The 12,299-nt window shown below is 40.2% G+C and overlaps 1 protein-coding gene across 8 annotated transcripts in view; it reads left to right on the forward strand.

Moving 5' to 3' along the window:
* The window catches only part of cnksr2a (connector enhancer of kinase suppressor of Ras 2a), a 357,881-nt gene that overhangs the window by 226,205 nt on the left and 119,377 nt on the right, over positions 1-12,299 (forward strand). For all 8 annotated transcript variants that reach the window (XR_004764907.1, XM_035414896.1, XM_035414899.1 and 5 more), the window contains one exon: positions 8,295-8,512. Coding sequence is in view for 7 of the 8 variants with exons in the window: in XM_035414896.1 (XP_035270787.1) it covers positions 8,295-8,512 (218 nt within the window). In the remaining variant the exon portion in view is untranslated. The remainder of the gene's footprint in view (positions 1-8,294; positions 8,513-12,299) is intronic.

The raw sequence follows: 12,299 nt of genomic DNA on the forward strand, positions 1-12,299 counted from the left end.
GTTTTAGTTACTGGCTTCATTTAGGGTTGCCAACCATCCCGCAAAATACTGAATCGTCCCTTATTTGGACAGTAGAATAGGCGTTCCGTATTTAACTCATGGCTACGGGACGCATTTTCTTCTGCATCTTTGTAAACGACTGCGTTTATAGTAACCACAGTTTTTAATATAATTCAGTAGTTAGCTAGCTAGCTAACCATACAAAGCATGCCGTGAGACCATTTTGAGCTAAAACCAGAGACTGTATAGGCTAAAACCTAGCTGAATTTTAATATTGCTGCTAGGTAACAAGTGATGGAGAACTTATCATAAAGCTAGCTGGCATTCAAACCCGGTTTCAGAGGGTCTTGGAAAAACGCTGTCTACAATGCGTGACCGCACCATTTTTAAAAGCTAGACAGAGCTAGGGAGATGAATTTGATCGAGTTATGGTTTCATGCTGTTTTCTTAAATAATTTAATTACAAAAATGACCAAAATTGGTGCTAATTGTATGCTATAATACAAGAAGGATCTATGTTTTCTAGATATAATTGTTGTTTTCGTAGAATTAATGACCAGAGGTTTTTGCTTATCAACGGTGCAAATATAACTACCAACGAGAGTTTTGCTTGACAACGGTAAAACAATATGCCCAAACGGTCGTGGAAGAATATTTCAATTTCAGGTGATTAAGTCAATGAAAAAGTTGCCTACTATTCTTTTCACTGGTGAGTAGTAGGAGAGCAGCTATTGACAGCTTGTCAAAGGCATCATTGTTATTCCAGGGAAGGGGGCGTGACTAAGGCTGCATAAATTAATTCAAAGTCTGAGTGGGTGTGAACAAGAGGCAGTGAGGATCCTAACTTCTGCTTTCAACCTACATTAAAGTTGAATTCTAAGCATATATTTGTATTTCATGCATTCAACATCAAATAGGTAGAATATACCACCACAGTGCATTATGTGTAATTTGGTGTAACTGGTATCTATTTAAACACATGGTTGCTAAGGAAATATGTCACAAAAGTGTGGGAATCCCTTGTCAATCTTTGGTAGCGAAAATCTCTGGTTTTCTGGCCGCCCATTCAGCATAACTTTCTAACTTCAGAACAGCACTACTTCCTCAATAATTGTCCAATCTCCATGTATGATACATCTATTTGAAGCTCTGTTTCTCGGCTTGCATGTGTTCTAAAAAACTTAAAATCAACTTTCCTGGACATAAGCCTGGTTTTCTGGCTCCTGTCATATTTTGTCTGTTTGAAACGAGACTGTTTTCTTCAGTGTTATAAAAGCAGGTTATTGGGATGGCAGGCATGACATCCAGTCAATTGGGATGGCAGGTATGTCATCCAGCCAAGTTACGCCTTGGCAGGGCATGCCCCATACCTATACAACACCAAGAGTTTGGCACTTTTCAGGGTTCTCCACAGAAATAACCGCAACAGCCACAGACTCTCAGCCCTAAGTAATAATCTCAAAGATTTTCATTAAAATAAATGTCTTTTAAGTCACTATCTATCGCCAAATTAGGTAACACAATGGTGATTGAGCCTATTATTATATTAATTTATATTATTATTATTAGAATAATTTATGATTAAAGAACTGGGTGTCTGTGGCGACATTCCCGGGAAAAAATCACAAGCGGCGCATAGTTAGTGACGCATTTTCCATCACCCACCAGTGGATGGTCCGTCAGAGAGGGTAGGCGGCGTTAACGCAACAGGCTTGCTCTTCAATTCACTTGTGTGTGAGCGGCGTACTGTTTTTTCCGGTGTCTGCTACAATAACAGAGAAAGTTATGGAACCCTAAAAAGTTCTTGTGTAACATGAGAGGTCATATTATTTGTTGATGTAGATTTTGTATTACATTTGATGACAATGTAACGTTACTAAATTACATAGCTATTTGCACAGCTAACGCTAGCTACCGGACCATGTCAAGAAAGGCAACATTAGTTTAGACAACGTTGCGCACAGTATCCATCTCTCATATCAGGAAACGTTGCGTTAGCTAGCTAGCTAATGTAATTAACACAATCTAATGTCAGCTAACAATTAGAAAAAACGCTAGCTAACGCTACCAACCTCGCCAACCGTCTCTCGAATGCAATGCTACCTTGTTGCAACGTAGCTAACTAAAGGGGCAGGCAACGGCTCTGCTACTAACCAGTTCATACCGCTGCAGTTTTCTCTGCAACATTCTAAAACCGTTTCGTCTCGTTGCGAATCATTGATCTGAACTGGCCTTAGCGTTATCGTTATTTACACTGCCATCAAGTTCATCAGTATATTATAATGATAGGAATAAAGCCGGGGTATACGTGGTCTGATTTCTGTGTAAAGATGTCAAGCCGGAGAAAACTAAATAAAAGAATACGGCAGTATGGATTAGCATTGTTATTTTATTACGCTTCCTCATATGTTCCTTCAGCCTTTATGCCCTTTTTGATTAAATCTCCTTTGTTTTTGTTTTATTCTTCTGGTTCTGAATGCTAATTTAACACCCAGCTCAGCTTTATTCTCAAACAGTATAGCTAGCAAAACCAGAAACACCAGGGGTAACATTTTGTAAGGCAGTTGTTTAAAAAATATTACACAACAGTCATTCACGAAAAAGACTGTTTATTGTGCAGGAGATACATAATTGCATGAGCCACAGCGAATCCCGCGAATTCTTCTCTGCAGTGTAAAGATGTTCATACCGGGCAAAAGGTGGATAAAGAACGTGTGTGGAAATTGATCATCACTAATTCTACCCCAGACCTGCTACAGCATTTTAACCCGGCTCGGCAGTGTAAAGACAGTTTAAGTTAGCCTAATGTTAGACAATGAATGAGTATGTACATAATATTACTTTCATAACAACCATTTTTTATTCAGTAAATAATAAGTATTATAGTTGGTGTGGCCCAGGTGCCAGCTGACTGACGTCACACAGGCGACACTGGTTGGATCTGGTTAGGTCTATGGGAAGTGAGGTCCAAAAACGCACCTGCAATTACTGCTTCTCGCCATTGGCACCGCCATAGAGAACGAAACTGAAATCATTGAGATTGTAACTTTAAAAACATTAATTTCAGTACATTCTGACCCCATTTCAACAATTCATTAACAACATCACATGTCCACACAATAAAACCCCAAACTAAGGGGATTTTGTGTTTTCTGCTTCTTCTTTTTCCTGCCTCCTAGCTCACAAAGTATATGTCTCCCCATTGGTCATTTTACTTACACCAGCCAATCCTTCACCAGCACCAGCCAATCAAAATGCCACATACACATGCAAAATGGACATATCTTTTTACCTGAGAAAATTGCCAGTCTCTACAGCTAGTCACTTCGTGGCTCAGTGGTAACGTCACAGTCTACGGATTGTTGAGTCATAGGTTCAAGCCGCACCTGAAGCAAGTTTCTTATACATGCTTATTTGCTCACTAATGATTGTCTTTTATTTCTCAACTATTGCTTTTTCACCACATCTACCCGCCATTCACCAAACGTATAGACTGCAATATGACATACCATCTACACGTTCAGTTAACCTCCTACAATATCGCCAGGCTATATGGATACAACCGGAACTCGACTGTGCTTACTGACCTGTCTTCTTCTTTAAAACCAGGGACACATTTAACCAAAATAATTCACACTTTTAGACAGCTACTTGACGGTGGTGCACTGCTAATGTAAATGACTGCGAAGCACAAAGTTGTAAAATCAAATCCCGCCTCCCCCTCAGGGACAGGTCTTTTCGTATCTTAAACTAGCATTTTCTTACATGTATATTGCCAACTAATACTTGTCTATTGCTTTTGAACTATTGCTATTACACTTATCAAAATATCAGAATCTTCAATGCAGATGTTTACCAAAGGTCACTCACGGCCAGCCATATGCATTTCATGATGGTAAATGTATTGATTCTCTTAAAAAGTTACACCAGCTGACCACTGTGGCATTTCTACTAACTACATTGCTTCACTTGGCTACTGTAGAAAATGTTCTTATCAGCAAATGCCACATTTCTACATTCATGTTACCTCGCCCTGTTCTCTATCTACCCACATGCAAACAATTACTACGTACGAACGGTCTGCAACACCCCATTAAAACATTACATTTTAAAAACGTGACTCATTCATCATTATAACTACTAGTAATGAACATCAGAAAAGCACATTTACACTACAGTTTCTCAGCGCAATTTCACGCATTGCTTCAACAATTAATTAAAAGAGTAACTAGCAATACCGTCTATTTTATATAGCGTCCAATAAGGAAACCCATTTCAATCATGGTCACTTTATTATCTTTGCACTACATGCCCATTCTGCTAGCAACATATTGTTTCAACTACTCAATTTCATCATTTGTCCTCATTTCTCTCGTGCTGCTGTTATTTTCTAATATGCAAAGATTGCTGGGACATATCCATGTGCTGCTATTCTCCCCTGTCTAGCTAAGCAAAACAGCGAACAGCTCAGCCTATCAAAATGCCTCATAAACCTCAGAAACGCTGAAAGTGCACCTCGACGACACATAACAGAAAACAGAGCAGAACAGAAGGGTATGCAAGTTGTGACCTATGCAGCTCAAATTCTACAAACTTGCTGATAATTTTGTCAATGAAGGCTCGTTGCATGGCCGTCAGATGAGTGAGTACATACACTGGGGACATTTCTGTTCATTTTCTAATGGTGCAAGCTTATTTTTAGACTTACGCCACCGCAGCCTTTGTCACAGCCATTGTTTTACATATATAACAAAGCAAAAGTGCTAAACAGTACACATTCATCAGATTGTACAAATTCACTCAAGGATAGCCATAATCCACAACCGTTTCTTAAAGGGTTATTTCACGTTTTTATACCCAGGTCCACTCTACTGTTCTTCACAAATCATGTCCTCAACTTGACCCCCCAAAATCTCGCCCTCCTCCCAATAAAACCAGTCTACATCCGGCACTGCCTATGCTGTATGCGTGTTTGCATGTGTATGTGTATGTATACTGGTCATTGTCTACATTTATATGCATGACTGTTCCCACTTTCTTCTAACAAACACTTTGCAAAAAGAAAAGATATCTCATAAAAAAACGCGTTTCCAACGTACGAAAATGCCAAGTTACTCACACGTACAAAGCACTGCCTATAACTCATTAATTCAAACGGACTAAATCTTGGCCTGCCATTAAAAGTATTGATATCAAAATGTCTATGTTTTTCAGTTATGGCTCCCTCTCATAATAATAAGAATTTTTGTTTGGTTGACTTTATTTATCTGGAGCTGGCCTTGGTAATGTTTAGCATATTCATTTCAGAACGAGCTGAAAGGGGAAGCTGTTTTTCATAAATCCCACTTAATTGGTGGGCATGATACTTGTTTTTCTTTATATGTATTCAAGATTTTAATACTACTTTTGGATGCCAAGTAATTGCATTACATTACATTTATTTGGCAGATGCTTTTATCCAAAGCGACGTACAAAAAGTGCATTTCATGGTCATGGACAACTACAAAACACAGGTTCAATAAGATACAATACTTATTTTGTACAGCTATTTCTACCCAAGAAATAAAAATACAATACAAATACAAATGACAAAAACGGCTGGGATGGGGGAACATGTAACGAGTGTCATGAAAGGGGGGAGGGGGCGTGGATTTAGAATGAAATATACAGAGTGGTGGGAGTTAGTCCAGGTATAGTCTGAAGAGATGAGTCTTCAGACCACGGCGGAAGATGGGTAGTGAGGGAGAGGTTTGAAGAGGGACAGGGAGTTTGTTCCACCACTGGGGAGCTAGGGTGGAGAAGCTCTGTGATCCCTTTGCTCAGGTGGGAGGGGGTACTGCTGCAGAGCGGAGTGGTCGAGCAGCCGTATAGGTTCAAATCATGTCCTGCAAGTAGATAGGGGCTGTCCTGAGGGTCAGGGTTTTGAACCGGATCCTGGCAGCGACCGGTAGCCAGTGGAGTGATCGCAGCAGAGGAGTGACGTGGGAGAATTTGGGAAGGTTGTAGATGAGTCGGGCAGTGGCATTTTGAATCGTCTGTAGTGGCTGTATGGCACAAGCTGGCAGGCTTGCAAGGAGAGAGTTGCAGTAATCAAGGCAGGAGGTCACCATAGCCTGGACGAGCAGCTGGGTAGAGTGCGTAGTCAGATATGGTCGAATCCTTCTGATGTTGTACAGAAGGAATTTGCATGACCGTGATGTTGCCTTGATGTGCTCCTTGAGGTCCAGTTGATCACCCCGGACCACCCCCAAGCTCTTAGTAGAGTGAGAGGCAGTCATTGTGGTGCCATCAACCGTGATTGAGAGCTCACGTAGTAAGGAGGTCTTGTATGGGAAGAAAAGCAGCTCAGTTTTGTTGAGGTTGAGCTTCAGGTGGTGGCTGGCCATCCAGGTGGAGATGTCAGCCAGGCAGAAAGATATCTTATCACACAGAAGGACACAGAACTTCCAGGACAAAGAAATGAGCAAACCGGTACCCCCGCCTCAGCCAGAGGCCCTGGGGGTGTGCAAGAAGGAGTATCCTGCAGACAGTGTAGCTGGGGTGGCGGTGTTCTCGGGAGTGATCCAGGTTTCTGTGAGAGCCAGGAAGTAAAGAGACTTCGTCTTGGCAAAGGCAGTAATGAAGTCAGCTTTCTGGACAGCTGACTGGCAGTTCCATAGTCCACCTGTGACAGTAAATTCCTGAGGTGTGGACAAGGGTGGGTAGATCAGGTTAGAGAAGTTGCGCCTGCGGTGGATGGTCCATCTGGGGTGAGGCAATGTGCACAAGGGAATTGGGTTATTCCTATGCCTATGGCAGTCTCAGCTGGAGCTATAAATACGGAGTGGCAATTACGTAATTGCTTTGCCCTCATTAGGGCAGATAAGCACCAGGTGAAGCTACTCAAAATTAGCTAAACAATACAATTTAACAGCAACACCTATACACAGTTTCACTAACGCGTAAGTATGTTCTTTAGTTTAACTAACAACAGAGAGTTAATTAGGGAGATTCTGAGCTAACACACAACTATGTTCGCTAAATAGCAACAGCTGAGACAAATTAAAGAGAGATTATCTAAATTAACACACAACTATGTTCTCTAACTAGCAACAGCAAAAACAAATCAAGTAAAGATACGCTTATCTGAAATGCAGAGTACAGTAGAAGCGATCAGATGCACAAGTAGTGAAGGGAAATAGTGTAATTCTGCCCTACTTTAAGGTTTGGCATGTTTTCACTGGACTGAGGTGTGTTTTTAGATAGAATTCATTTCATTTTAAAATGATCTTAATGAGTAAAATGATTAAAAATAATCTTGCTGGATACAGGGGACTTATGCTTCACTTCTATGTGGAAAAGCTGGCTGCAATTTATGTCCACATTTGTATCCGTCTGTGTGCCTTAAAAAAGTAATGGCAGTTAAAGCTCCCTGGTATATGAATTCTCCTGGAGTATCTCTCTCTTAGATTCAAATTGAAATTTAAATCAGTCAATTTGCCAATCCTAGCTATACGTGTCTTTCAATTTAAATTTAAAATATTTTACTGGTATTGCATGCATACTGTAAAATCACTGTCTGCAGCAAACTACAATACAAATACTGTAATCCTTGCTCCCCCTTTAATTCTTCCTCTCATTTTTTTCTGGACTCGCTCTCGCTTTTTTCTCTCCCTTTTGCTGTCAGTCTGTCCCCCCTCTATTGGTGTTACATGAAATAGTAACATCATCAAAAGTGAAGGTCTGGTGAAGGCACACTGTTACCATAGAAACTTTGACAGCATTTTCCCCTCTTACCTCACATCTCATTGGCTTCGGCTAAACAACTAGATGTCTAGGAGGCTGGACATGGGAAAGCAGTCTCTTTTGCTAGTTTTTACTCATTGGTGCATTTTTATTTGGTCTATAGCAGCAGCCAGTGAGCAGGGCTGGTTGAGTAAAGAAGGAACTAACAGTACAGCTTTCTCTTACACTCACTGTGGGAATTCCAGCTCACAGGTCAGCAACATATTGACTCAATATTGAGTCATTTAACAATTAATGATCTCAATTTTCTAATTTGTAGAGCTATGGTGAAGTGTTGTCATAAGATGTGTGTCCCATTTTTGGTGTGTAAGCCCTTTAGATCCAGGGTCGTATGATACCCTGGGGTACCCCATCTGTCCTGCTCAATGTGCCACCCTATCCTATCCTATGGTCCACATCAGACCTTGTCATGCACAACCCTACCGTGGCTCATGTCCCGCCCAATGCCGCACCTCGCCCAGCACCGCTCTCCTCTCACCATTGTCCCCGGTCTCTCTCCTGTCTCACAGAGAACTCCATGATGTGCTATGTGAGCAAGGACAAGGCCCTCCCTGAAGAGTATCTAACTGGGCGCAGCAGCAAGCAAGACACAGGCAAAAGGAGCAAAAAGAAGAGTGAGAAGGGAGGCAGACCCAGTCACTATGCTCTGCTGCCATCTCTGCAGATGGAGGTGCTGAGGCAGGAGTCCCTCTCCTCTCCCAGCTCTGACTCGACCTCCCTCTACCATGTGAGTTCTCTCTCTCTTTCTCATTTTTTATATTGACCTTGCAACCCTTATTTTTCTGTGTGTGTGTGTGTGTGTGTGTTTGAGAGAGAGAGAGAGAAGCACACTGGTGTGGGTATGTATGAATATTTGTGTAAAAGAGAGATACCCTTTGGTATGTGTGTTTGTATGAATGTGTATGTTTGAAAGAAGTGAAAAACAGTATCGGATGTGTTCGGTGTGGGAGTGAGATATAGTGGAGGTGGAAGCTGAGTGGCATTTTGCTGCAACAGGTGGTGACATCAGGGAGTATAACATTTAACACGTGTCCTCACCTCAGCTTTCATCCAGCCTGAGCCCCACATGCTGATTGTGGATTGTGATCACTTCATGGATTTTGCCTGTTTGATCTTATTTCAGTTCAACTTTGATTCTTGCTTAGCCGAGTGGACTTTGTCTGTTTGACCTTGTTTGCCGAGTGGACATTGTGTGTTTGTAACAAACTTTATTTCTGTTATTTTTATGCAGTTTTACAAGAAATTATTGTGCCAGTAAACTAATTATAACTTAATTTTATGAATCTTGAACTTCATTGGAGCTGTTCGCTATTTGCTGACTACCCATACAAATGAACGTGTGAAGAGAGCAGAATAGGACCCGTCATTTAGACATTGACAAGTTTGTCATTATTTTTCTGGCTAATTGGCCAGGTATGTCCCAGCATTCTGCAGTAGCCTACTGAAAGTTGTACATTAGGTCATAAGTTTCAAACCACTCTGATACACGTTGCCGTTTAGCAAGCTCCTGATAATAAATATAAATATATTTATGTTAGCATTTAAACTGATATTAGTCGATGAGAGAGAATGGAGGCCTCAATATTTCAACTGGGGACAACCCTAATCGATGAAGCGGTAATAAAATACAGATGGGCTTGTATGGCTGAAAAGGGAGCTGGTTTTTGCACATTTAAAGTGGAACACAATTAGTTCTTTGTGATTGCAGCAGCTTTAATGAATTTAGTTTTTAAAATACTGAGGACAAGCATGCGCTTGCATGATTGACTGTGTCCAATGTGCAAGAATATTGTGTGCATGCATGGCACTGCCCCACACATTTTTCCTCGGATTATCTAGCAAAATGTTAATAAGATCTAACCAGAATTAATTAGTGTTGCTAGTAAACCACTGTTGAAGTTACATTCAAAAAACTTATGTACTACCTTTGCTTCAAGGTCTCTTGTTCAACATGTTCTTGTTTCATGCTGTCCCATTATTGATGCCTATGACAGCCACTAGTCAGAGCAGAATTTCAGAAATCTCAGCTAATGAGAAGCCCTTTGGTGCTTTGGAGAAACTCCTTAATTTTTTTCTTTATTTTTCTTTTGGGGTCGGCTCTTCCTTGAAACATTAATATTGTAGTGGTGGCTAGCGTAGTAGCTAGCTATGTCAAATCTGGCCGATCCTTGCCCATTTAGGGAGTGCCCTATTTAAGGTTTTATAACTCCAAATTTGAGCATCACTGAGACCTGAAAAATGCCTTAAATGTAGCAAGGCACTTATACCATTTACAATACTAATTTAGATTAGATTATATTCATAATGTAGGTAGAAATGATTAAAAACGTTGTTCTCCTTTAGTTTGAAATGAAATACTGAGAGGGCACATTTATAAAACAAAATATTGGGACTACTAAAGATCTATAAAGCTAAATGTAAGCAGTGTACCATGGTGTCCCTGTAAATCATAGCATAATCATATATTTTTCTACAAATCAAATGTTTTGACTCATGAAACTCACTTTTGCTTCATTCTCAAATGAGAATTTCTATGTAAGATTTCTAAGAGTCCAAAAACCTATCCTAAACTTCTCCAAAAATGAATAAAATTATTTTGACCATTATAAAGCATATACATTTCCCCCTTTATGATGGTTTAAGATTAAACATTGATATCACGTTGGGAAATAATGCAGCATTGTGACACTAATAAGCATACCTAAATATGTAATAATTCATGTGTCTGTTTTCCAGTACTCTGCAGTATGTAATCTTTTGTCACATGGGAATGGGACGACATATTACTATTACGATCCCTATTATGATCAATGGAAATTTTACCATAATCTTGCAGATACCAGCACACTATAAATTTGAATGAGTACCATTACATTACATTTATTTGGCAGGCGCTTTTATCCAAAGCGACATATAATAAGTGCATACCAAAGGTCATTGGAACAACTACAAAACACAGGTCCGATAAGGTACAATACTCATTTTGTAAAGTTATTCATAGCCATGAACACATTAAGTCCAGTTCACACAGTAAACATTACTCTGACCTAACCTATGCTTAGCAAAACTAGGAGGCATTACAAGCTACAACATCAAGACAATGATACAAGGCACAATAAGTACTGGATGGAGGTGCATGTAACATGAGTGGCACAGGAGGTACATGTGTAGCATGAAAGAGGGGAATTTAAGTAATAAAAATGATCTGCAGAGTGGCGATACCATGGCATTTCCATTCCATACTAAGAGCTAGGGCTGTTAGTTAGCCCCCAATAACTATTAGTTAATAATTGAAATGTTACAAACAGTAATAATTACATGTTCATATATATCCGAGCTAGACTTCATGATTCCTGTTTTTCTGTCCCAGTGTCTGAAGAATTTGCATTAGCCATGGTGATGAGATGGAAAATTAGTAAAATCTTCCAAAAACAGAAAAAACAATTATGCCACAAGGACTGCTTTTATATTACTGTGTAATGTTACGGTCAAATACACGATGCAGTGCTGAACAAACACTCACACAGATATCAAGATGCCGCCAGGATCGGCTGTCTCGGTACAGTTCTCTCTCTACTGCTTACTGTAGGTAAAAACTATTCTTGTTGTTGTTTGTCATTGTTGTTTGTTGTTGACATTGTTGAATGCAAGCACAGTGTGAGTTATTGTGAACCGGAGTCAAATTCCTTACATGTGAAAAAAGCATGTTTGGCCAATAAACCCAATTCTGATTCTGATACGCAGAGCTCTCACTTTTTGTGATAAAAAATAAAACATTGGGATGGCAGGTATGCCATCCAGCCAAGTTACGCCTTGGCGGGGAATGCCCCATACCTATACAGCACCGAGAGTTTTCCACTTTTCAGGGTTTCCTACAGAAATACCCACACTGACCTCAGACTCTCAGCCCTTACAAAACGTTAATTTCTGTACCCTCTCACCCCATTTCAACATACAGAATTCACAAACAACTTCACACGTCCGCACAATAAAGCCCCAAATTTAGAGGATTTCGCGTTTTCTCCTTCTTCCTGCCAGATTACATCATCTTAATGGTGCAAGCTCACAAACAATATGTCTCCCCATTACACATTTACCTACACCTGCTAATCATTTACTTACACCAGCCAATCAAAATGTCACATACACATGCAAAATGCACTTATATTGTTTTGGCCAAGAAAATTTCCATTCAACACAGCCAATAAGTTTGTGGCTCAATGGTAATGTCATGGTCTATGGACTGCTGAATCAGAGGATTGAGTCCCACCTGAAACTCAGTTTCTCATTTCTTAGAAAAGCTTATTTGCTCACTAATAATTCTGTTATTACTTTTCAACTCTTGCTTTTGCCCCAAATCTACCCTGTCTTTCACCAAACGTATAGACTGTACTATGACATACATTAACACGTTCAGTTAACCGGCAACATTTCCTTTCAACGTGAAAGTTCTCTACCTCTACTATATAGCCAGGCTATATGGAATGCAACCAGAGCTCAGTTGTGCTTACTGG

The sequence above is a fragment of the Anguilla anguilla genome, chromosome 4 (assembly GCF_013347855.1).
Source record: "Anguilla anguilla isolate fAngAng1 chromosome 4, fAngAng1.pri, whole genome shotgun sequence".
NCBI classification, from domain to species: domain Eukaryota; kingdom Metazoa; phylum Chordata; class Actinopteri; order Anguilliformes; family Anguillidae; genus Anguilla; species Anguilla anguilla.